The 25,176-nt window shown below is 51.5% G+C and overlaps 1 protein-coding gene across 1 annotated transcript in view; it reads left to right on the forward strand.

Annotated features, from left to right (window-relative positions):
• Positions 1 to 25,176, forward strand: part of LOC146788633 (putative cation-transporting ATPase 13A4) — a 235,098-nt gene that overhangs the window by 149,106 nt on the left and 60,816 nt on the right. Inside the window, exons 23-25 of the mRNA XM_085635818.1 lie at positions 4,568 to 4,677; positions 14,341 to 14,437; positions 19,826 to 19,898. Of these exons, the coding sequence (XP_085491944.1) occupies positions 4,568 to 4,677; positions 14,341 to 14,437; positions 19,826 to 19,898 (280 nt within the window). The remainder of the gene's footprint in view (positions 1 to 4,567; positions 4,678 to 14,340; positions 14,438 to 19,825; positions 19,899 to 25,176) is intronic.

The following is a 25,176-nucleotide window of genomic DNA, read 5'->3' on the forward strand; positions in this document are numbered from 1 at the left end:
CCTGCCCCAAGAGTCCCGGTGAGTGAGGGCCTCAGTGGGGGACGGTTGATGAAGGAGGGGGGGTAGCTGGGCATAGTGTTGGTACCCGCCCCCGTGGGGCCTACCCCCGGGGCACCAGGAGTGTCCGTGATGGCTTGGGTGTTCCTCAACTGCCCCACTTGACAGCAGGCAGCTGCAACGGGCCGGAAAAATTGCTTTGAAGCCCCTGGAGGACAGACTCCCCTACAGACCGGGCCACAGGGCCCCAGGACCCCAGGGGCTACACAGCGACGCCGCAGTGGCGGGTCGCTGCAACGATTAAGGCATTTTTGAGCCTCGGGCCCGGAAGAGGAACTACACCGTCCCAGTGTTGTTTTGTGGGGCCTCCCCCGTGACTGTACTGTCTGGGACTGCTCACTTGTTGGGGAGTGCCTGTATTTACAGGAATGTGTTGCTCATGATTAACGTCCCCGCTGATGGTGTTACATTGAGGCCTAAAGACCCTACCCCTGTATCTATGAGGCTTAGGCATAATGCCTGTGTTTATAATGCGAAGGGGTTCTTTTCCCTAAGGCGACAACGTTGGTGTTCTACCGCAGGAGCTTTGCCTAATTTTTGTGTCCACAGGTTCAGGCTCGAGAGTAATGCCTTATGCAATGCTAATGCCTAATGTGATGTTGCCTGGCGTTTGACCCTAATGAAGAACGCTTCATGCCTGCTATGTTTACGTCCACAGGTGGATGCCTAAAGTTGTCCCCTTGCAGCTTTCCTGCCTCGGGGGTGTTCATGCCGTTTACACTTATGGTGATGTCATGATGTTTCATTACAGGTGTTCCGGCCTAATGCTTAATGTTATACCCTGATGTGTTTTATTGCAGGATTGAGGCCGATGGACTGTACCTTTATTCCTCACGTACATTCATTCTATCTGTATGTTGCAATGGTTCCGGCAGGGGCCCTGCCATGTATATAATTCCCCCCTGTAACTTTTGACCGAGCGCCAGTTGGCGCAGTATAGAGATTGCTAATAATATCTTGTGTTTTGTACAATACAAAAGTTATTCTTACACAAACTTGTGTAGCGTCTCTTTTTGTAGTGTGCCTGGTGTGTCGCCTGTGTGTACTGCGTGGATGCTTTACACATTTCCTCCAGAGTTTGGCCCACCTGCTCTGCACCACGCTACCCGTTTCCAACACTCTTGTAAACCAACAACTTGTAAACTACCTGGAAAGCTATGGACTCTTAGATTCTTCTCAGTCCGGTTTCAGAACAGCACATAGTACGGAGACAGCGCTAGACCAGGTCAATTATAACATCAGATTGGCTTTAGATAAACATCTATCAGTTATCCTCGTCCTGCTTGATCTGTTTGCCACCTTTGACACCATCTCCCATAAGATCTTTGAACAACGGCTTTGGGAGGTTAGTGTCAGAGGGAATGCCCTCAAGTGGTTTGGTAGCTACCTATCTGAACGCGTAACAACTGTGCAGATGGGTGGCACCAATTCATGTGAGAGACCGGTTAAGATGGGAGTCCCGCAGAGCTCTATTTTGAGCCCCACGCTTTTTAATCTGTGCATCACTCCACTGGCTAAGGTGATCAGAACATACGGTTTTGATGTCATATCTTATGCAGATGACACTCAGATTCTGGTCACCTTAGGCCCAGATCCCAATGATACCAAGCTGCGTTTTAAAAACTGCCTGACCCATGTTGACGAATGGATGAGGTCAAACTATCTCCAGCTCGACGGGGGCAAGTCAGAGATCATGCTCTTCGGTAAGGCTACAGACCATTGGACGCGCGACTGGTGGCCGTCTAGCCTAGGCTCGTGTCCTGCCCCGAAGAGCGTGGTCCGCAATCTCGGATTTTACATGGACGATTGCCTGTCCATGAGGGGCCACGTTAATCATGTCGTTGGCACCTGTTTTGGCGTTATGCGCAGCCTCCGGAAGGTGTTTAAATGGCTTCCTATAGAGGCGCGGAAACCCCTAATACAGGGATTGATCATAAACAGAATCGATTACGGCAATGCCCTATTGTTGCCAGTAAATGAAGACCTTTTAAATAGGCTCCAGGTTCTGCAAATACCGCTGCCAGGTTAGTCCTTGATCGTCCACAAAGATCCTAATCCGCCTCCTGTTTAAACACTCTTCATTGGCTTCCAGTGAAAAAGCGAACTCTTTAAAATCTTATGCTAAACTCATAAGCATATGTATGGAACCCGTCCAAAATACTGGCTGCTAAAGTTACGCTGGTATCAGCCACCCAGAGTGCTTCGATCTAGTAATAAGGCACTATTGACCCCCCTCAGAATTCAAACTGTTGACAAGGGGGTAGATGGTTCTCTTTTTTAGCACCGGCATCTTGGAATAAAATGCCTCCTCACCTGCGCAGTACTTCTGAACACAGCTGCTTTCGCAAACAGCTGAGGACCTGGCTGTTTGGAAATTAGATCTAGTCCTCTTTTATTAGAGCCGTCTGCAAGCGCCATGAGACTCTTGTGAGTGATGTGTGCGCGATACAAATGCCCTTGACTTGACTAAATCCACGCAGAGGAAGGTCTGGCACATGTGGACATATGACCCCTATATGCTGGCGTGGAAGGGATACCTGAGCCACTGACTCTCGCTGGAGAGTTGCTCCTACAGATACATAGGGGCTTATTTACAAGCCCATTGCGCCACCAGTGTGACACTTTTTTAGATGTGCCGGGGGCGCAATGGGCTTGCCCATATTTACAAGACCTTGCAAAGTCACCCTGCATGACTTTTTTATGGCCGTGTAAATATGGGCCCCTTTCACGTATTACTCTGCGTGAAAGGGGCGTTTCATGGGTGTTGCTGTGTCCCACGTAACATTCATGGAACTTGACGCATTCCTAGATTTGAAACATTTTGCAAAACTGGAAATGTGTCAGAATCCTGTGCCTCCCCAGGGGAGGTATAAGAATGGCACAAGGAGCAGAAATACTTTTATTTCTCCTAATTTCTTCCTCTTTATATGCGTGCTAAATTCTGCAGCACGCATAGAAAAATGAAAACGGCATTAATGATTGTTTTTGTGCACAAAAAAAGTCATCGCAGGCACCCTTGCAAAATGACGGAAGGGTGCCTGCGCTGGCGCATGGCAGCCGATTGGGCGCCAGCACACAGGAAAGCACAAGGATGCATTGCATTGTTGTTAATATGACGCATCCCTGTGCTTTGAGAATGACGCAGCACGGCACAGGTAAGTGACTTGCTGCATCATTTTCTTGTAGACGAGGGCCTGAAGTGCACAGGAAGAGCTGCGAGGTATGTAGTTCACTCTCCTCCAGATTGGCTGGGGTTTAGGAGCTCCCACTACCACCTCTCTCTCGGCCAATCGCCACCGGAGGCTCACTTGTTTTGACGCTCCGGTAGCGTAGCGCCTTTTCCCATATTTTGAAGGTGGCGCTAAGCTACTTAATGTGACTTTACACCACCTTGTAAGTAAGCCCCTTTCTGCCACAGTCCACTGCTGCAAAGGGGCGTGCAATGGGGGTTGCTGTGGGCGCTCCACCACAACACCCATTGCTTTTCGACGCTGCCCTAGATTTACAAGGCTGAGGCAGCACCTAAAACAGCACCATTGTAACGCCATGGATTACCAGGCGATACTAGGAGATATCATTCATTTATCCTCGTTTTTCTGCAGCACACATAGAAAGAGCAGATCGACACGGATGAGTGTTTATGTGCAGTAATGTGTCCCTTCCTGCACATAAAGAATCGCCCCTTGCAGGGCCGGGACCCTTTTCACATGGTGGAAGGGGGCCTGCGCTGGTGCCAGGCAGCTGATTTAGCACCAGAGGTAGGGGAAACACAAGGGTGCGCTGTATTCTTATGAATACAGCGCATCACTGCTTTTAAAAATGTCAGTTGTTTCAGAAAGTGTTGGTCCTGATGAGAATCCCCACACGCAAAGGGATTCGAAACGCGTAGACCTTTCTTCTCTTTTGGCCAATCATTTATAAAACAATCAAATACAGTGTGTTATAATTGTGATAAACTATACCTGTTGATGGCCTTATGTATATTTACTACATTCAATTATTTTTTGTTATAAACAGTGTTTATTGAGTATGTTTGAGGAGTTTTGTTTGTCTAGCATGTATGAGTGATTGTTATATGTAAGTGAGGGTGTCCTAAAAACCAGTATATGTTAATGTGGATATTAATGTTGTATTGTTTTTTCTACTTGGATATTTGATAAAACCGTGCAAATCAAAAAACAAATGTATTGTATGAAAATATTGTGGATTAAACCTAACAGAAAAAGTGGTTAAGAGTGAAACTGTTTCATTCAGTTCAAGGTCCAATTCTCTCCTAGAGTTAAGTGCAGCATTGGCACCGTTCTTGTTTTATGGTTTAAAAATGTCAGAGCACGGTGCTGCTGACTTTAGCACAGCTCCGCGCTCCAACATTTTTTGTGAATATGCCCCTTATATTCTTTGCTGCAGGTTTTATTCTATCACTAGACGTGGCTTGGGGTTGTGTGCACTAAGGGCGACACATGACTTTGCTGCAGTTCCCTAAACAAGTATGAACCGATCTGTCTTGCAGGCTCTGAAAATGGCGCATGCGGGGATCTCCCTGTCCGAGCAGGAGGCGTCCGTGGCCGCGCCTTTCAACTCGAACATCACGAATATCAACTGCGTCTCCGACCTCATCAAGTGAGTTCACACCTGGTGCGCATGAAGTGGAACTCCTCACCTCCACTGAGCAAGGAGTCAGCCATCTCGTGGTACTAAGACCCACAAACATAGGGTCACCCATGTACACAGACTAAGAGACACACGAGCACCCATGTACACAGAACCACAAACATACAGACCCCATTTACAGTACACAGACTAAGAGACACACGAGCACCCATGTACACAGAACCACAAACATACAGACCCCATTTACACAGACTAAGAGACACACGAGCACCCATGTACACAGAACCACAAACATACAGACCCCATTTACACAGACAAAGAGACACACGAGCACCCATGTACACAGAACCACAAACATACAGACCCCATTTACACAGACTAAGAGACACACGAGCACCCATGTACACAGAACCACAAACATACAGACCCCATTTACACAGACTAAGAGACACACGAGCACCCATGTACACAGAACCTCAAACATACAGACCCCATTTACACAGACTAAGAGACACACGAGCACCCATGTACACAGAACCACAAACATACAGACCCCATTTACACAGATAAATCGACACAGAGACACTCAGACCAGCAAACCCACAGGCACCCCTGCACACAGTCTAACAGATGCAGGCACACAGACTTCAAACAGAAAGGCACCCTTGCATACAGTCTAACGGATGCAGGCACACAGACCAGCATACCCACAGGCACCCTTGCACACAGTCAAACAGATGCAGGCACTGAGACAAGTAAACACACAGGCACCCCTGCACACATTCTAACAGATGCAGGCACAAAGACCAGCAAACACACAGGCACCCCTGCACACATTCTAACAGATGCAGGCACAAAGACCAGCAAACACACACCTTGCACACAGTCTAACAGATGCAGGCACTGAGACAAGTAAACACACAGGCACCCCTGCACACATTCTAACAGATGCAGGCACAAAGACCAGCAAACACACAGGCACCCCTGCACACATTCTAACAGATGCAGGCACAAAGACCAGCAAACACACACCTTGCACACAGTCTAACAGATGCAGGCACACAGACATCAAACAGACAGGCACCCTTGCACACAGTCTAACAGATGCAGGCACACAGACTTCAAACAGAAAGGCACCCCTGCACACAGTCTAACAGATGCAGGCACACAGACATCAAACAGACAGGCACCCTTGCACACAGTCTAACAGATGCAGGCACACAGACTTCAAACAGAAAGGCACCCTTGCACACAGTCTAACAGATGCAGGCACACAGACTTCAAACAGAAAGGCACCCTTGCATACAGTCTAACGGATGCAGGCACACAGACCAGCATACCCACAGGCACCCTTGCACACAGTCAAACAGATGCAGGCACTGAGACAAGTAAACACACAGGCACCCCTGCACACAGTCTAACAGATGCAGGCACAAAGACCAGCAAACCCACAGGCACCCCTGCACACATTCTAACAGATGCAGGCACAAAGACCAGCAAACACACACCTTGCACACAGTCTAACAGATGCAGGCACACAGACATCAAACAGACAGGCACCCTTGCACACAGTCTAACAGATGCAGGCACACAGACTTCAAACAGAAAGGCACCCCTGCACACAGTCTAACAGATGCAGGCACACAGACATCAAACAGACAGGCACCCTTGCACACAGTCTAACAGATGCAGGCACACAGACATCAAACAGACAGGCACCCTTGCACACAGTCTAACACATGCAGGCACACAGACTTCAAACAGAAAGGCACCCCTGCACACAGTCTAACAGATGCAGGCACACAGACATCAAACAGACAGGCACCCTTGCACACAGTCTAACAGATGCAGGCACACAGACTTCAAACAGAAAGGCACCCCTGCACACAGTCTAACAGATGCAGGCACAAAGACCAGCAAACACACACCTTGCACACAGTCTAACAGATGCAGGCACACAGACTTCAAACATACAGGCACCCTTGCACACAGTCAAACAGATGCAGGCACTGAGACAAGTAAACACACAGGCACCCTTGCACACAGTCTAACGGATGCAGGCACACAGACACCAAACACACAGGCACCCCTGCACACAGTCTAACAGATGCAGGCACACAGACATCAAACAGACAGGCCCCCTTGCACACAGTCTAACAGATGCAGGCACACAGACTTCAAACAGAAAGGCACCCTTGCACACAGTCTAACGGATGCAGGCACAAAGACCAGCAAACACACAGGCACTCTTGCACACAGCCTAACAGATGCAGGCACACAGACCAGCATACCCACAGGCACCCTTGCATACAGTCTAACAGATGCAGGCACAAAGACCAGCAAACACACAGGCACCCTTGCACACAGTCTAGCAGATGCAGGCACACAGACCAGCAAACATACAGGCACCCTTGCACTCAGCCTAACAAGCCTAACAGATTCAGGCACACAGACCAACAAACATACAGGCACCCTTGCACACTGTCTAGCAGATGCAGCCATACACACAGGCAACCTTGCACACAGTCGAACAGATGCAGGCACTGACACAAAAAACATACAGGCACCCTAGCACACAGTCGAACAGATGCAGACACACTGACACCAAACATACAGGCACCCTTGCACACAGTCTAACAGATGCAGGCACACAGGCCAACAAACATACAGGCACCCTTGCACATATCCTAACAGATTCAGACACACAGACCAGCAAACACACAGGCATCCTTGTACACAGTGTAGCAGATGCAGGCACACATGCCAACAAACATACAGGCACCCTTGCACACAGCCTAACAGATTCAGGTGCACAGACCAACAAACATACTGGCACTCTTGCACACTGTCTAGCAGATGCAGCCAAACACACCGGCACCCTTGCACACAGTCGAACAGATGCAGGCACTCGGACCAGCATACCCACAGGCACTCTTGCACACAGCCTAACAGATGCAGGCACACAGACCAGCATACCCATAGGCACCCTTGCATACAGTCTAACAGATGCAGGCACAAAGACCAGCAAACACACAGGCACCCTTGCACACAGTCTAGCAGATGCAGGCACACAGACCAGCAAACATACAGGCACCCTTGCACACAGCCTAACAAGCCTAACAGATTCAGGCACACAGACCAACAAACATACAGGCACCCTTGCACACTGTCTATCAGATGCAGCCATACACACAGGCAACCTTGCACACAGTCGAACAGATGCAGGCACTGAGACAACAAACATACAGGCACCCTAGCACACAGTCGAACAGATGCAGACACGCAGACACCAAACATACAGGCACCCTTGCACACAGTCTAACAGATGCAGGCACTCAGACCAGCATCCCCACAGGGACCCTTGCACACAGTCTAAAAGATGATTGCACACAGACCAGCAAACACACAGGCACCCTTGCAAACAGATGCAGGCACACAGACCAACAAACATACAGGCACCCTTGCACACATCCTAACAGATTCAGGCACACAGACCAGCAAACACACAGGCATCCTTGCACACAGTCTAGCAGATGCAGGCACACAGGCCAACAAACATACAGGCACCCTTGCACACAGCCTAACAGATTCAGGCACACAGACCAACAAACATACTGGCACCCTTGCACACTGTCTAGCAGATGCAGGCACTCAGACAACAGGCTCCCTTGCACACAGTCGAACAGATGCAGGAACACAGACACCAAACACACCGGCACCCTTGCACACAGTCGAACAGATGCAGGCACTCAGACAACAGGCTCCCTTGCACACAGTCGAACAGATGCAGGAACACAGACACCAAACATACAGGCACCCTTGCACACAGTCTAACAGATGCAGGCACTCAGACCAGCATACCACCAGGCACTCTTGCACACATCCTAACAGATTCAGGCACACAGACCAGCAAACACACAGGCATCCTTGCACACAGTCTAGCAGATGCAGGCACACAGGCCAACAAACATACAGGCACCCTTGCACACAGCCTAACAGATTCAGGCACACAGACCAACAAACATACTGGCACCCTTGCACACTGTCTAGCAGATGCAGGCACTCAGACAACAGGCTCCCTTGCACACAGTCGAACAGATGCAGGAACACAGACACCAAACACACCGGCACCCTTGCACACAGTCGAACAGATGCAGGCACTCAGACAACAGGCTCCCTTGCACACAGTCGAACAGACCAGCAAACCCACAGGCACCCCTGCACACAGTCTAACAGATGCAGGCACACAGACTTCAAACAGAAAGGCACCCTTGCATACAGTCTAACGGATGCAGGCACACAGACCAGCATACCCACAGGCACCCTTGCACACAGTCAAACAGATGCAGGCACTGAGACAAGTAAACACACAGGCACCCCTGCACACATTCTAACAGATGCAGGCACAAAGACCAGCAAACACACAGGCACCCCTGCACACATTCTAACAGATGCAGGCACAAAGACCAGCAAACACACACCTTGCACACAGTCTAACAGATGCAGGCACTGAGACAAGTAAACACACAGGCACCCCTGCACACATTCTAACAGATGCAGGCACAAAGACCAGCAAACACACAGGCACCCCTGCACACATTCTAACAGATGCAGGCACAAAGACCAGCAAACACACACCTTGCACACAGTCTAACAGATGCAGGCACACAGACATCAAACAGACAGGCACCCTTGCACACAGTCTAACAGATGCAGGCACACAGACTTCAAACAGAAAGGCACCCCTGCACACAGTCTAACAGATGCAGGCACACAGACATCAAACAGACAGGCACCCTTGCACACAGTCTAACAGATGCAGGCACACAGACTTCAAACAGAAAGGCACCCTTGCACACAGTCTAACAGATGCAGGCACACAGACTTCAAACAGAAAGGCACCCTTGCATACAGTCTAACGGATGCAGGCACACAGACCAGCATACCCACAGGCACCCTTGCACACAGTCAAACAGATGCAGGCACTGAGACAAGTAAACACACAGGCACCCCTGCACACAGTCTAACAGATGCAGGCACAAAGACCAGCAAACCCACAGGCACCCCTGCACACATTCTAACAGATGCAGGCACAAAGACCAGCAAACACACACCTTGCACACAGTCTAACAGATGCAGGCACACAGACATCAAACAGACAGGCACCCTTGCACACAGTCTAACAGATGCAGGCACACAGACTTCAAACAGAAAGGCACCCCTGCACACAGTCTAACAGATGCAGGCACACAGACATCAAACAGACAGGCACCCTTGCACACAGTCTAACAGATGCAGGCACACAGACATCAAACAGACAGGCACCCTTGCACACAGTCTAACACATGCAGGCACACAGACTTCAAACAGAAAGGCACCCCTGCACACAGTCTAACAGATGCAGGCACACAGACATCAAACAGACAGGCACCCTTGCACACAGTCTAACAGATGCAGGCACACAGACTTCAAACATACAGGCACCCTTGCACACAGTCAAACAGATGCAGGCACTGAGACAAGTAAACACACAGGCACCCTTGCACACAGTCTAACGGATGCAGGCACACAGACACCAAACACACAGGCACCCCTGCACACAGTCTAACAGATGCAGGCACACAGACATCAAACAGACAGGCCCCCTTGCACACAGTCTAACAGATGCAGGCACACAGACTTCAAACAGAAAGGCACCCTTGCACACAGTCTAACGGATGCAGGCACAAAGACCAGCAAACACACAGGCACTCTTGCACACAGCCTAACAGATGCAGGCACACAGACCAGCATACCCACAGGCACCCTTGCATACAGTCTAACAGATGCAGGCACAAAGACCAGCAAACACACAGGCACCCTTGCACACAGTCTAGCAGATGCAGGCACACAGACCAGCAAACATACAGGCACCCTTGCACTCAGCCTAACAAGCCTAACAGATTCAGGCACACAGACCAACAAACATACAGGCACCCTTGCAAACTGTCTAGCAGATGCAGCCATACACACAGGCAACCTTGCACACAGTCGAACAGATGCAGGCACTGACACAAAAAACATACAGGCACCCTAGCACACAGTCGAACAGATGCAGACACACTGACACCAAACATACAGGCACCCTTGCACACAGTCTAACAGATGCAGGCACACAGGCCAACAAACATACAGGCACCCTTGCACATATCCTAACAGATTCAGACACACAGACCAGCAAACACACAGGCATCCTTGTACACAGTGTAGCAGATGCAGGCACACATGCCAACAAACATACAGGCACCCTTGCACACAGCCTAACAGATTCAGGTGCACAGACCAACAAACATACTGGCACTCTTGCACACTGTCTAGCAGATGCAGCCAAACACACCGGCACCCTTGCACACAGTCGAACAGATGCAGGCACTCGGACCAGCATACCCACAGGCACTCTTGCACACAGCCTAACAGATGCAGGCACACAGACCAGCATACCCATAGGCACCCTTGCATACAGTCTAACAGATGCAGGCACAAAGACCAGCAAACACACAGGCACCCTTGCACACAGTCTAGCAGATGCAGGCACACAGACCAGCAAACATACAGGCACCCTTGCACACAGCCTAACAAGCCTAACAGATTCAGGCACACAGACCAACAAACATACAGGCACCCTTGCACACTGTCTATCAGATGCAGCCATACACACAGGCAACCTTGCACACAGTCGAACAGATGCAGGCACTGAGACAACAAACATACAGGCACCCTAGCACACAGTCGAACAGATGCAGACACGCAGACACCAAACATACAGGCACCCTTGCACACAGTCTAACAGATGCAGGCACTCAGACCAGCATCCCCACAGGGACCCTTGCACACAGTCTAAAAGATGATTGCACACAGACCAGCAAACACACAGGCACCCTTGCAAACAGATGCAGGCACACAGACCAACAAACATACAGGCACCCTTGCACACATCCTAACAGATTCAGGCACACAGACCAGCAAACACACAGGCATCCTTGCACACAGTCTAGCAGATGCAGGCACACAGGCCAACAAACATACAGGCACCCTTGCACACAGCCTAACAGATTCAGGCACACAGACCAACAAACATACTGGCACCCTTGCACACTGTCTAGCAGATGCAGGCACTCAGACAACAGGCTCCCTTGCACACAGTCGAACAGATGCAGGAACACAGACACCAAGCACACCGGCACCCTTGCACACAGTCGAACAGATGCAGGCACTCAGACAACAGGCTCCCTTGCACACAGTCGAACAGATGCAGGAACACAGACACCAAACATACAGGCACCCTTGCACACAGTCTAACAGATGCAGGCACTCAGACCAGCATACCACCAGGCACTCTTGCACACATCCTAACAGATTCAGGCACACAGACCAGCAAACACACAGGCATCCTTGCACACAGTCTAGCAGATGCAGGCACACAGGCCAACAAACATACAGGCACCCTTGCACACAGCCTAACAGATTCAGGCACACAGACCAACAAACATACTGGCACCCTTGCACACTGTCTAGCAGATGCAGGCACTCAGACAACAGGCTCCCTTGCACACAGTCGAACAGATGCAGGAACACAGACACCAAACACACCGGCACCCTTGCACACAGTCGAACAGATGCAGGCACTCAGACAACAGGCTCCCTTGCACACAGTCGAACAGATGCAGGAACACAGACACCAAACATACAGGCACCCTTGCACACAGTCTAACAGATGCAGGCACTCAGACCAGCATACCACCAGGCACTCTTGCACACAGCCTAACAGATGCAGGCACACAGACCAGCATACTCACAGGCACCCTTGCACACTGTCTAGCAGATGCAGCCATACACACAGGCAACCTTGCACACAGTCAAACAGATGCAGGCACTGAGACAAGTAAACACACAGGCACCCTTGCATACAGTCTAACAGATGCAGGCACGCAGACACCAAACATACAGGCACCCTTGCACACAGTCTAACAGAAGCAGGCACTCAGACCAGCATACCCACAGGCACTCTTGCACACAGCCTAACTGATGCAGGCACTCAGACCAGCATACCCACAGGCACCCTTGCACAAAGTGTAACAGATGATTGCACACGGACAAATAAACACACAGGCACCCTTGCATACAGTTAACAGATGCACTCACACAGACCAGAAAACACACAGTCTAGCAGATGCAGGCACACAGGCCAACAAACATACAGGCACCCTTTCACACAGCCTAACAGATTCAGGCAATCAGACCAACAAATATACAGGCACCCTTGCACACTCTCTAGCAGATGCAGCCAAACACACAGGCACCCTTGCACGCAGTCGAACAGATGCAGGCGCTCAGACAACAAACATACAGGCACCCTTGCACACTGTCTAGCAGATGTAGCCAAACACACAGGCACCCTTGCACGCAGTCTAGCAGATGCAGGCACACAGGCCAACAAACATACAGGCACCCTTGCACACAGCCTAACAGATGCAGGCACACAGACACCAAACATACAGTCACCATTGCACACAAGCAGAAAGGCCTTCCTAGGAGAAGTCACGGCTGTAGGAGGTCATATATGTATCCATGCCTGCATGCACATCAGTGAAGAGGAGCTCATGCATGTATACATGCAGGAACCCATGCGTGTACCCATGCATGCCTGCTTACACATCAGTGTGTAGGAGCCCATGCTTGCGTCCACAGATGTGCACACATCAGTAACCAGGAGCTCATGCGTGCATCCATGCATATGTGCACATCAGTGAGAAGGATCTCATGGTTTTATCCATGCATGCATGCACATCAGCATGTAGGAGCCCATGCTTGCATCCACACATGTGTACACATCACTGAGCAGAGACATATGCATGCAAGCACATCAGCGTATAGGAGCCCATGCTTACATCCATAAATATGCACCCATCAGTGTGTAGGAGCCCATGCTTGTATCCATGCATGCATGCATGCACATCAGTGGGTAGGAAACCATGCTTGTATCCATGCATGCATGCACATCAGTGTGTAGGAGCCCATGCTTGTATCCATGCATGCATGCATGCACATCAGTGTGTAGGATCTAATGGTTCTACCCATGCCTGCATGCACATCAGTAAGCAGGAGCCCATGCTTGTATCCATGCATGCATGCACATCAGTGTGTAGAATCTAATGGTTCTATCCATGCCTGCATGCAGATCAGTGTGCAAGAGCCCATGCTTGCGTCCACACATGTGCGCACATCAGTGAGCAGGAGCTCACACGTGTATCCATGCATGCATGCACATCGGTGTGTAGGAGCCCATGCGTGTATCCATGCATGCACATCAGTGTGTAGGAGCCCATGCTTCCATGCATGCATGCACATCAGTGAGCAGGGGCTCATGCGTGTACCCATGCATACACATCAGTGTGTAGGAGCCCATGCTTGCGCCCACACATGTGCACACATCAGAGAGCAGGACCCCATGCATGTATCCATTCATTTCTGCATGCACACGAGTGTGTAGGAGCCCATGCTTGCATCCACACATGTGCGCACATCAGTGAGCAGGAGCTCACATGTGTATCCATGCATGCATGCATCTGTGTGTTCGAGCTGGAGCTGCATGTAGAAGTTGCTGTAATGGAATCCATCCTTTTGTCTCTACAGAGAAGGAAGGGCAGCCCTGGTCACCTCCTTTTGCATGTTTAAGTACATGTCCATGTTCGGCATCATTGAATACATCAACACCCTGCTGTTGTACTGGGTAAGGCTCTGGTCCAAGATGAATGAATTAATGAATGAATGCTATGGGTTATTATCGTGCCCGCAGCCAGGGAAGCCACTGCTCCTGGTGGGTGCACCTGTGCATCCTCTGTAATGAGAAGAACTGTGAAGCTTGTGAAAGCAAACATTGTCTGTAGTGTCTTAGAAGTCAGGAAGAAATCTTCAATAGTGGAATGGAAACAAGGAATAAGGTTAATAACAAACATATGCAAATCACTGTGGGGGTGAAATGTCAGAGTTCAAAGGGAAGACGAAGATCTGGAGCTCTTGAAAGACACAGAATGGGAGAAAGTTTATGGGTGAAAGTTGTCGCGAGCACCGCCAGGTTCAATGTGATACACATTAATGTTGAAAAGTGAACATACCTAACTACTCTGAAACCAGCACATATAGTTGGACTATACCAGGGCAGACAAGCTTTTTTCCTAGACGTGGGGTGACTATACTAGGCCAGACCAGCGCTTGTCCCAGACTTGGGGTGACTATACTAGGCCAGACAAGCGCCTGTCCCAGATTTGGGGTGACTATACTAGGCCGGACAAGCGCTTGTCCCAGACTTGGGGTGACTATACTAGGCCAGACAAGCTCTTGCCCCAGACTTGCGGTGACTATACTAGGCCAGCCAAGCTCTTGTCCCAGACTTGGGGTGACTATACTAGGCCAGCCAAGCTCTTGTCCCAGACTTGGGGTGACTATACTAGGCGAGACAAGCTCTTGTCCCAGACGTGGGGTGACTATACCAGGGCAGACGAGCTCTTGTCCCAGACGTGGTGTGACTATACCAGGGAAGACGAGCTCTTGTCCCAGACGTGGGGTGACTATACTAGGCCAGGCAAGCTCTTGTCCCAGACGTGGGGTGACTATACCAAGGCAGACGAGCTCTTGTCCCAGACGTGGGGTGACTATACTAGGCCAGACAAGTGCTTGTCCCTGACGTGGGGTGACTATTCTAGGCCAGAAAAGCTCTTGTCCCAGAGATGGGGTGACTATACCAAGGCAGACGAGCTCTTGTCCCAGATGTGGGGTGACTCTACCAGGGCAGACAAGCTCTTGTCCCAGACGTGGGGTGACTATACCAGGGAAGACGAGCTCTTGTCCCAGACGTGGGGTGACCATACTAGGCCAGACAAGCGCTTGTCCCAGACGTTGCATGACTATACTAGGCCAGACAAGCTATTGTCCCAGATATGGGGTGACTCTACCTGGGCAGACAAGCTCTTGTCCCAGACGTGGGTTGACTTTACCAGGGCAGATGAGAGTCTTGTCCCAGATGTGGGGTGACTATTCAAAGGCATACGAGCTCTTGTCCCACACATGAGGCGACTGTACTAGGCCAGACAAGCTCTTGTCCCACACATGAGGCGACTGTACTAGACCAGACAAGCGCTTGTCCCAGACGTGGGATGACTATACTTTGCCAGACAAATGCCTGTCCCAGACGTGGGGTGACTATACTAGGCCAGACAAGCTCTTGTCCCAGACTTGGGGTGACTATACCAGGGCAGACGAGCTCTTGTCCCAGACGTGGTGTGACTATACCAGGGAAGACGAGCTCTTGTCCCAGACGTGGGGTGACTATACGAGGCCAGATAAGCGCTTGTCTCAGACGTGGGGTGACTATACCAGGGCAGACAAGCTCTTGTCCCAAACGTGGCGTGACTCTACCAGGGCAGACAAGCTCTTGTCCCAGACGTGGTGTGACTATACCAGGGAAGACGAGCTCTTGTCCCAGACGTGGGGTGACTATACTAGGCCAGACAAGCGCTTGTCCCAGACGTTGCATGACTATACTAGGCCAGACAAGCTATTGTCCCAGATATGGGGTGACTCTACCTGGGCAGACAAGCTCTTGTCCCAGACGTGGGTTGACTATACCAGGGCAGATGAGCTCTTGTCCCAGACGTGGGGTGACTATTCAAAGGCATACGAGCTCCTGTCCCACACATGAGGCGACTGTACTAGGCCAGACAAGCTCTTGTCCCACACATGAGGCGACTGTACTAGACCAGACAAGCGCTTGTCCCAGACGTGGGATGACTATACTTGGCCAGACAAACGCCTGTCCCAGACGTGGGGTGACTATACTAGGCCAGACAAGCTCTTGTCCCAGACTTGGGGTGACTATACCAGGGCAGACGAGCTGTTGTCCCAGACGTGGGGTGACTATACGAGGCCAGATAAGCGCTTGTCCCAGACATGGGGTGACTATACCAGGGCAGACAAGCTCTTGTCCCAGATGTGGCGTGACTCTACCAGGGCAGACGAGCTCTTGTCCCAGACGTGGGGTGACTATACCAGAGCAGACGAGCTCTTGTCCCAGACGTGGGGTGACTTTGCTAGGCCAGACAAGCGCTTGTCCCAAACGTGGGGTGACTATACTAGGGCAGACAAGCTCTTTTCCCAGACGTGGGGTATACTAGGCCAGACAAGTGCTTGTCCCAGATGTGGGGTGACTATACTAGGCCAGACAAGCTCTTGTCCCAGACGTGGTGTGACCTATACCAGGGCAGACGAGATGTTGTCCCAGAGTTGGGGTGACTATACTAGGCCAGACAAGCGCTTGTCCCAGACGTGGGGTGACTATACTAGGCCAGACAAGCTATTGTCCCAGATGTGGGGTGACTCTACCAGGGCAGACAAGCTCTAGTCCTAGACGTGGGTTGACTATACCAGGGCAGACGAGCTTTTGTCCCAGACGTGGGGTGACTATACTAGGCCAGACAAGCTATTGTCCCAGATGTGGGGTGACTCTACCAGGGCAGACAAGCTCTTGTCCTTGACGTGGGGCGACTATACCAGGGCAGACAAGCTCTTGCCCTAGACATGGGGCACAACAGTAACATATTTCATTCACATCATGGACTTGAACAGTAAAAATCGGTTATTGGGCTGTGATCATGACCCGTGTGCACCCTGTAATGAGAACATCCCGCAGTTGACTGTAGAATTGCGCTGTGGGTTCCTAATCTCAAGGCTATTAAAATGAGATGTCGTTTTGCAGTGTTGGGGAGACAAGTATACACTGACTGAATCTTAGAGACCCGAGAAGGAAGGGGTGAGGAGTAAGATCTCATTGAAATGGTTGAGAAGAGGTTTGTTAGAGCGACTAGGAAGGATGAGAGACCAGACGGGGACCTGGAGACATGGATGGCGATGTCTGAACCTCTGGATGGCCAGCCGTCCTGACAAGTACCATTAGAAGCTGGTGGATGGAGACAAAATGAAAGGAAACAGGGAAGCCCAAAATTGCATGATGCAAAAGTGTTGACTGCAGCCCTGTTTGAGAGGGGAGCTCGAGGCTCTTCCCAGAAGCAGATACTGAAAAACAGAAATGGCTGGAAGGGCTGCATTTCACTCGTGGGTCCGCCACACTTCCAAGTGGGAGGATTTCTTTGCAGAAGCAACACTGGACCACACTGTGGTACTACATCAAGGAATTTACAGTTGACCCTGTTCTTCATTGTATCTTTCTCCTAAATGTGATGACGGAAGGAAATGTTAGTCTTGTGTCCTGCTGCCTCCCTCTGAGACAGAAAGGTGAATGTTTGCACTAGTCTCAGCTACTGGGTCACATTCCAGTCCATCATTTTTGTCCTCTATACCACTCCAGACAAGGAACCAGCCATCTGCAAATCAGACTTGATCCTGCTGCGGTACAAAGTGTCAGGCCACATCTCCCTCAAGCAACCCCAGACACATTTCAGCCTTTTCGAGCCTCATCAGTGTGGTACGGCTGAGGCCTGAAGCACCAGGAGCATGGACCCACACCTCTATATCTCTGACACACTTAGGGCATCACACTGTGACACAAAGGGGATGGGTGCTGGGCCGGACTGACCATAGCGGGCACCATGCATTTCCTCGGTAGGCGGCTAGGGTGGGGGCGGTTTTGGGCCCCTGGGCTGCCATTTTTGTTACCGGGGGCCGGCAATATCGGCCCCCTGAAACAAAAGTGGCCAGGGGGGGGGGGGGGGGGTGTTGGGATTCGCGGCAGAGCAGTTTGCCAGGGCCGGTTTCTGCTCCCAGTTCGGCCCTGCCAGGGCTGGTTTCTGTTTCCTGGATGGGTGGAGTGCTTGGAAAAGTCTCAGCCACAAGATAGCGTTAGGGCCTCATTCCAGCTCACCATTGTTTTGCCCACTATGTCCCTCCAAACAAGGAGCAGCCTTAAGCAAATCTGACTTGGTCCTGCTCCAAAAGGAAAAGACCAACCTGAACTTCCATGCTTGTTCCATCTGAAGCGGAGAGCAAACAAGCACTGGCAGGTTCAAGTGACTGTCAGAAGCAGAGATCTTCCAGGCATCCACCCCTGGAAATAATTTGTGGACGGTGTCCAAGATGGCAAGACTTGGACAAGTCCAGAAATGACATTTAGGGGCCTATTACAACTTTTCAATGGAGAGGAGCGCGGAGGTGCAAACGGCTGTGCCACCGCTCTGCCGAAGGTCAACCCACTCGCCCGCCCGCAAGAGTACAACTTACAAGTAGTCTTACGGGCAGGTGGTGTGGCGGTCCCATGGTGGTGCCTCTTTTAAAGGCGGTGGTGCTTTGAAAAAGGCACTGCAATGGGACCGCACTACAAGGATCCTGCAAGGCATGGACTTGAAAGTCCATTCCATGCAGGAACCTATGAACCTTCACACAGGGGTGCATCTGTTATGCCCCTGTGTGCCTCCACATGCGGTGGAGGCACAGGGGGACCTTTAGTACCCCCTTTGTTTCCTTTCCACCAGGTCGTCATGGTGGTGGAACCCCTGGGAGAGAGGAAACTCATAATATGCTTGGGATGACCGTGGCAGTACCACCAAGCATATTGCAGACTCTGACCACCACTCCTACGCCAGGTAACAGCACCCCCGTGGTCCCAGGGCGGTCCATCTGCCAAGGTTGTAATCTTGCGGTCAGACCACATGTGCAGCGGTGGCTGGATCCATGCGCCACCACGAGTCTGGATTTTCTCGGACGGCAAGACTCATAATAGTGCCCTTAAAGGTTCCTAAAAATGACATGGGGTAGAACTGAACTGTCATTAATGCCCCTACTGGAAGTAGCTCCTTACATAAGAGGCAGTGCTATCAATCGAGTTAACTGTGGTGTAAAAAAGGCAGCACTGGTTTGTGACATCACTGTAATATGACGGGAGGCAGCATGTCTTCTAAACGACACGCTGGGTTATGAGAGGACAATGCTTAGCATCTTCTGAACAATAGGTAGCTCTGTGGTGTCTTTTTAGGGGATGCCAGGCTGTGATGGAAGTCAAGTGTCATAGATCATGAGTAATCGAACAATCGGCGCATGTGTGTACTTGTAAACAATATGGATGCTTGCCAGAATTACAAAAACAACACATTGCTCTTTTTATTCCTTTCAGCATCGTAACATCTTTGGGAACAACCAGTTTCTTGTCCACGACTTTGCGGTTATGTTTGTCATCTTTCTAACAAGTAAGTCATCTTTCAAAGAGCACACGTTTCATCCATGGCACGCTGAGACTGTGACTCGAGTCTTTAAGTGACAAACCCCAAACAGAAACATAAAGCTTCTTCTGCTACTGAGCTCTGAGAGAGCTGATGGTGGGGGGAAGCAAAGGCACCTGGGTGATTGAGCCACTGAGATGTGTTCATCAGCCGCCCATCTTTGCTAAGCCTTGCCAGTGCTCCCAGTGACCAGAAGCAAGAGTTTGAAATGCTTCCTGGGTCAGGGGTCAGACCTGTGGGAATCTGAAGTGCATTTGGTACAAATGCCACCTGCTGGTAGACAGAGGGAAGTTACAGTGGTAGCAGTGGGAACGGTTGGCCACCTGAGGGCGCTACTGGTCCAGGTGGAAAGAGGCGGGAGGCGCACGGTGAGGAGCACACCAGCCAATCATGTGAGGCCGCCTGGGGCCAGGTAGTGGACATCAAGGCTGCTCACAGGGAGTTTCTATGGGAGTGCCAGTACACTCTGGATCTTAACATCATCCTACCAGAATATTGTATCCAAAATGTTAACTATCAACTATTACCAACGTCTGTGTATATACAGTTTGTATTCTTGAGTTTACATCTGCATACATTGTCAAGGTACATACATGTGGAATTAACTTTAGAAAACCCTTAATCACGTGTACAAACTTACCTTCACAATTCTGTGGTAGTCAATATTTTGGCTACAATATTCTTGTAGGACAATTTTAAATCCAACATTTTCTGGTGCCGTACCAGAGAGGATACTCCACCCGGTGATGTACGTGGCCATGAAGAGTGTCGCTGTGATGACAGATCGTAGATGGTACTTCAAGTAAGCCTATATGATGCCAATATGATCACCCCTTAATACCATCAAGCCTGTCACTGTAGGAATTGCCCCTAGCTGGCCCTATACGTCTGCCAGGGGAGGCATAATGTCTGTCACTGGTTCCGTATCTCATTGGTGGTATTAGTCCATATTCTTTGCCTTCCGGGGGTATCTCATGAGTGTATGAGGCCACACCGTCTGACCCATTGTACTGCTGAGTACAGTCATCCTTTCACCACTAAAGCACAACCCCCCCACATGCTGTACCACGAGTCACTAGGGTCACGGTACCACAAAGGAGCTATCACCACTAAAGCACAGCCCACCCACATGAAGGACCGCGAGTCACTAGGGCCACGGTACCACAAAGGAGCTATCACCACTAAAGCACAGCCCACCCACATGCAGGACCGCGAGTCACTAGGGCCACGGTACCACAAAGGAGCTATCAGCACTAAAGCACAGCCCCCCACATGCTAGACCGCGAGTCACTAGGGCCACGGTACCACAAAGGAGCTATCACAACTAAAGCACAGCCCCCCACATGCTAGACCGTGAGTCACTAGGGCCACTGTACCACAAAGGAGCTATCACCACTAAAGCACAGCCCCCCACATGCAGGACCGCGAGTCACTAGGGCCACGGTACCACAAAGGAGCTATCACCACTAAAGCACAACCCACCCACATGCAGGACCGCAAGTCACTAGGGCCACGGTACGACAAAGGAGCTATCAGCACTAAAGCACAGCCCCCCCACATGCTGGACCGTGAGTCACTAGGGCCACGGTACCACAAAGGAGCTATCAGCACTAAAGCACAGCCCCCCACATGCTGGACCGCAAGTCACTAGGGCCACGGTACCACAAAGGAGCTATCACCACTAAAGCACAGCCCCCCACATGCTGGACCGCGAGTCACTAGGACCACGGTACCACAAAGGAGCTATCACCACTAAAGCACAGCCCCCCCACATGCTAGACCGTGAGTCACTAGGGCCACTGTACCACAAAGGAGCTATCACCACTAAAGCACAGCCCCCCACATGCTAGACCGTGAGTCACTAGGGCCACGGTACCACAAAGGAGCTATCACCACTAAAGCACAGCCCCCCACATGCTGGACCGCGAGTCACTAGGGCCACGGTACCACAAAGGAGCTATCAGCACTAAAGCACAGCCCCCCACATGCTGGACCGCGAGTCACTAGGGCCACGGTACCACAAAGGAGCTATCACCACTAAAGCACAGCCCCCCACATGCTGGACCGTGAGTCACTAGGGCCACGGTACCACAAAGGAGCTATCACCACTAAAGCACAGCCCCCCCACATGCTAGACCGTGAGTCACTAGGGCCACTGTACCACAAAGGAGCTATCACCACTAAAGCACAGCCCCCCCACATGCTGGACCGCGAGCCACTAGGGCCACGGTACCACAAAGGAGCTATCACCACTAAAGCACAACCCCCCCACATGCTGTACCACGAGTCACTAGGGTCACGGTACCACAAAGGTGCTATCACCACTAAAGCACAGCCCCCCACATGCTGGACCGTGAGTCACTAGGTCCAGGGTACCACGTAGGAGCTACCACCACTAAAGCACAGTCCCCCCACATGCTGGCGGGACTGTGAGTCACTGTGCTGACCCCAGATGTCCTAAGCTTAGTGAAAGCACACTGGAATATTCAAGGAGCACCCTGAAATTACCAGTAGCTATTGAATATTGAAGCGAGTAACCCAGGTATGGATACCTTTTGCTGGACTAAATAAAGACAAAAATCAAATATGGCGCAATGTATACATACTCGAAGACCCAACCCACCTCTTCATCAGAGATCAAGCTTCCAGATGTTCAAGAACCAGAGGAGGAGAACTGAAGAATGTTTTTGCATCACAAAAAAAACCATCAAGCTACCTAGCCCAGCCCTTCACAAACCACCTTACCCCTCACACACACACAAAGAGTCTCTGGCTGGACACCACAGGTCTCCATTTGCCATAAGTCAATGTTAATCATTTACAAGGCCATAAACCATTGTTAAAGCCATGAAGCATAAGTCTAGAGCAGTCAACCACCTGTCCATCATCCTCTGTTATCCTTTGCCTCACCTGTCGTGGGGCTGACCCTATCCTACGGACGATGCTGTCAGCACAATTGGTGATCCAGGCATTTAGGTTTTTCCTCCCTGTTCGAGGTTGGTGGCAGTAGCAGGGTTGGAGGTGTTGAGTGCATTCACCCAGCTAGTCCCTGATATTCTGCTCCACCTCCCATGGGGGGGCGTTGGTCATCTTTGGGGTGGCGGGCGGGGGCTGGAGATGCTGAAGTGGACGATGGAGTGATTGGTCCATGTGAGTTCAGTGACATGGCTGTATTTGACGCAGTTGCTGGAGGTGAAAATTTGGTTCAGCATTTGTCCTGCTGTGTGTGTAGGGCCGTGGACGATCTTGGCCAATACAAGGCTGCTCATACTGTCGAGGAGATCTGCAGTGTTTTTTTCATTGTGGTCACCGAGGAAGAGGTAGTTCTTGGAGTAAGGCTAGGGGAGCAATGAAGTCTGCAATGGTGTTGCAGAAGCTGGAGCACGTGCCTGGGGGCTGGTACACGTGGGTGCCTCTGATGGTTGGCTTGTTGCCTGTGTGGAGTTTGAAGTTGAGATGTTCCATGGGGTGGTGGTGTTGGTGGTGGTGGTGGGGGGGGGGTTCACTGTATGGTCTCTTTGTGGATGATAGCTGTTCCTCCTCCCGGCTTGTTGGTGCAGTCCTTGTCACCGTCCATCCCATTGGGCTCCCGAGCCCTCACAGTATGTTAGGCTTGATCCCGGAGGCTGGCTGCGACACAAAGACCTGCACACCTTTACATGTAAAGCAATAAAATGGAGATGTGCAAAAAGCGCCCATCAATAGCACTCTTGCATACTTTAGAAAGGCCGTCTTGTCTAACAACCTCCTACACTGCCGACAATGTTCTAGGCCGAACTGTGTAGATAAACAGTGTTATACTGTTAGACGGACCGGGAGGGTCGGCCGAGGAAAAGGGGAGAGGTCTCCGGGGAGAGCCGTCTCCAGCGATCGTACAGACGAGTAACTTCCCCCCCCACAGATGTACACCACACAAGGATAAGGTTTAACGTTCTTTATAAGCGATCTCTTAGGTACGATAGAATGGTACAAGGAGGTCTGGACTCAGGGGTCCCCTCGATTCTAGTCTCTTGGTTGGGAAAGGGGGCAGCGGGACAGTCTTGTTACCAATCTGGTAGATGCGATGATATGATGAATAGCTCACAATCCTCGAGCTCGGTGTTCTAGATGGACGGGCGCGGCAGCGCCAGCAGGTCCCGGTGAAGGTGGTCGTTACAACGGTCCGCGGCAGTGCCAGCAGGACCCGGTGAAGGTGGTCGTTACAACGGTCCGCGGCAGCGCCAGCAGGTCCCGACGAAGGTGGTAGTCACAACGGTCCGCGGCAGCGCCAGCAGGTCCCGACGAGGATGGAGGATGCAGAAGGCCGCGGCAGCGCCAGCAGGCAGGACGGTAGTTCACAAGGCAGGGCTACGGCAGCGCCGGTAGTCCGTCAAGGATGAGTTCTTCACGGTGTCTCTCGACTCCAGGATACAACTGCCTTCCTGCTCTGGAGCTGCCCCAGTTATAGGTCTGGCGCCCCTTTGATGTCCGGACCCTCGCGCTTGGAGGTCGGGAGGTCCGGGATGAGGGAGTCCAGACACCCAGCAGGGGGGTGGAGCCAGCGCCCGGGGGAGCTGGGGGGCGATCGGCACCTGGCGGGGGAGAGCCATCGACACTTCTTTCTCCCATCGACCTGCCAAGTGGTCCGTTCACCTCCTGGGTGGATGGTGGTGCCGGGATGTCGGGGCCTGGCCAGGCCCAGGGTTAGGGTCGAGCTGAGGCCACGCGGCCTCGTGGGGCAGTGTCCAAGATGGCGGCCGGGCCGGGCGAGTGAGCCGGTAGTGGTTCGGCACCATGATACAGAGATGTCCGGGGGCAGGAGTCCCGTCTGGAGACGGGGTGCGGGTTGTTTCTGTGGGTAACACCTGGAGGGCCGGGGTTCGGGCCCTGTCCTGCGGGGAGGGAGCAAGCCCTTCATGTGGCCTGTCCAACATGCGTACCCCCCAGCTGAAGGCGGGGAGAGTCACCCATCCTCTTGGGGACTCTCCTCGTCGAGGCGGAAAAAGCGTGACAGGCCATCTGCGTTGGCGTGGTCTTGGCCCGGTCGATGTTCCACAGTGAAGTCCATCCCCTGCACGGAGATGGACCAACGCAATAGTTTGGGGTTTTCCCCCCGCATCTGCATTAGCCACTGCAGGGGTCGATGATCTGTTTGCACCCGGAAGTGGGTACCGAAGAGATAGGGCCGGAGCTTTTTGAGGGCCCACACCACTGCGAAGGCCTCCCTCTCGATGGTGCTCCAGCGCTGTTCTCGGGCCAGGAGGCG

Source organism: Triturus cristatus, chromosome 11 (genome assembly GCF_964204655.1).
Source record: "Triturus cristatus chromosome 11, aTriCri1.1, whole genome shotgun sequence".
In the NCBI taxonomy this organism is placed as follows: domain Eukaryota; kingdom Metazoa; phylum Chordata; class Amphibia; order Caudata; family Salamandridae; genus Triturus; species Triturus cristatus.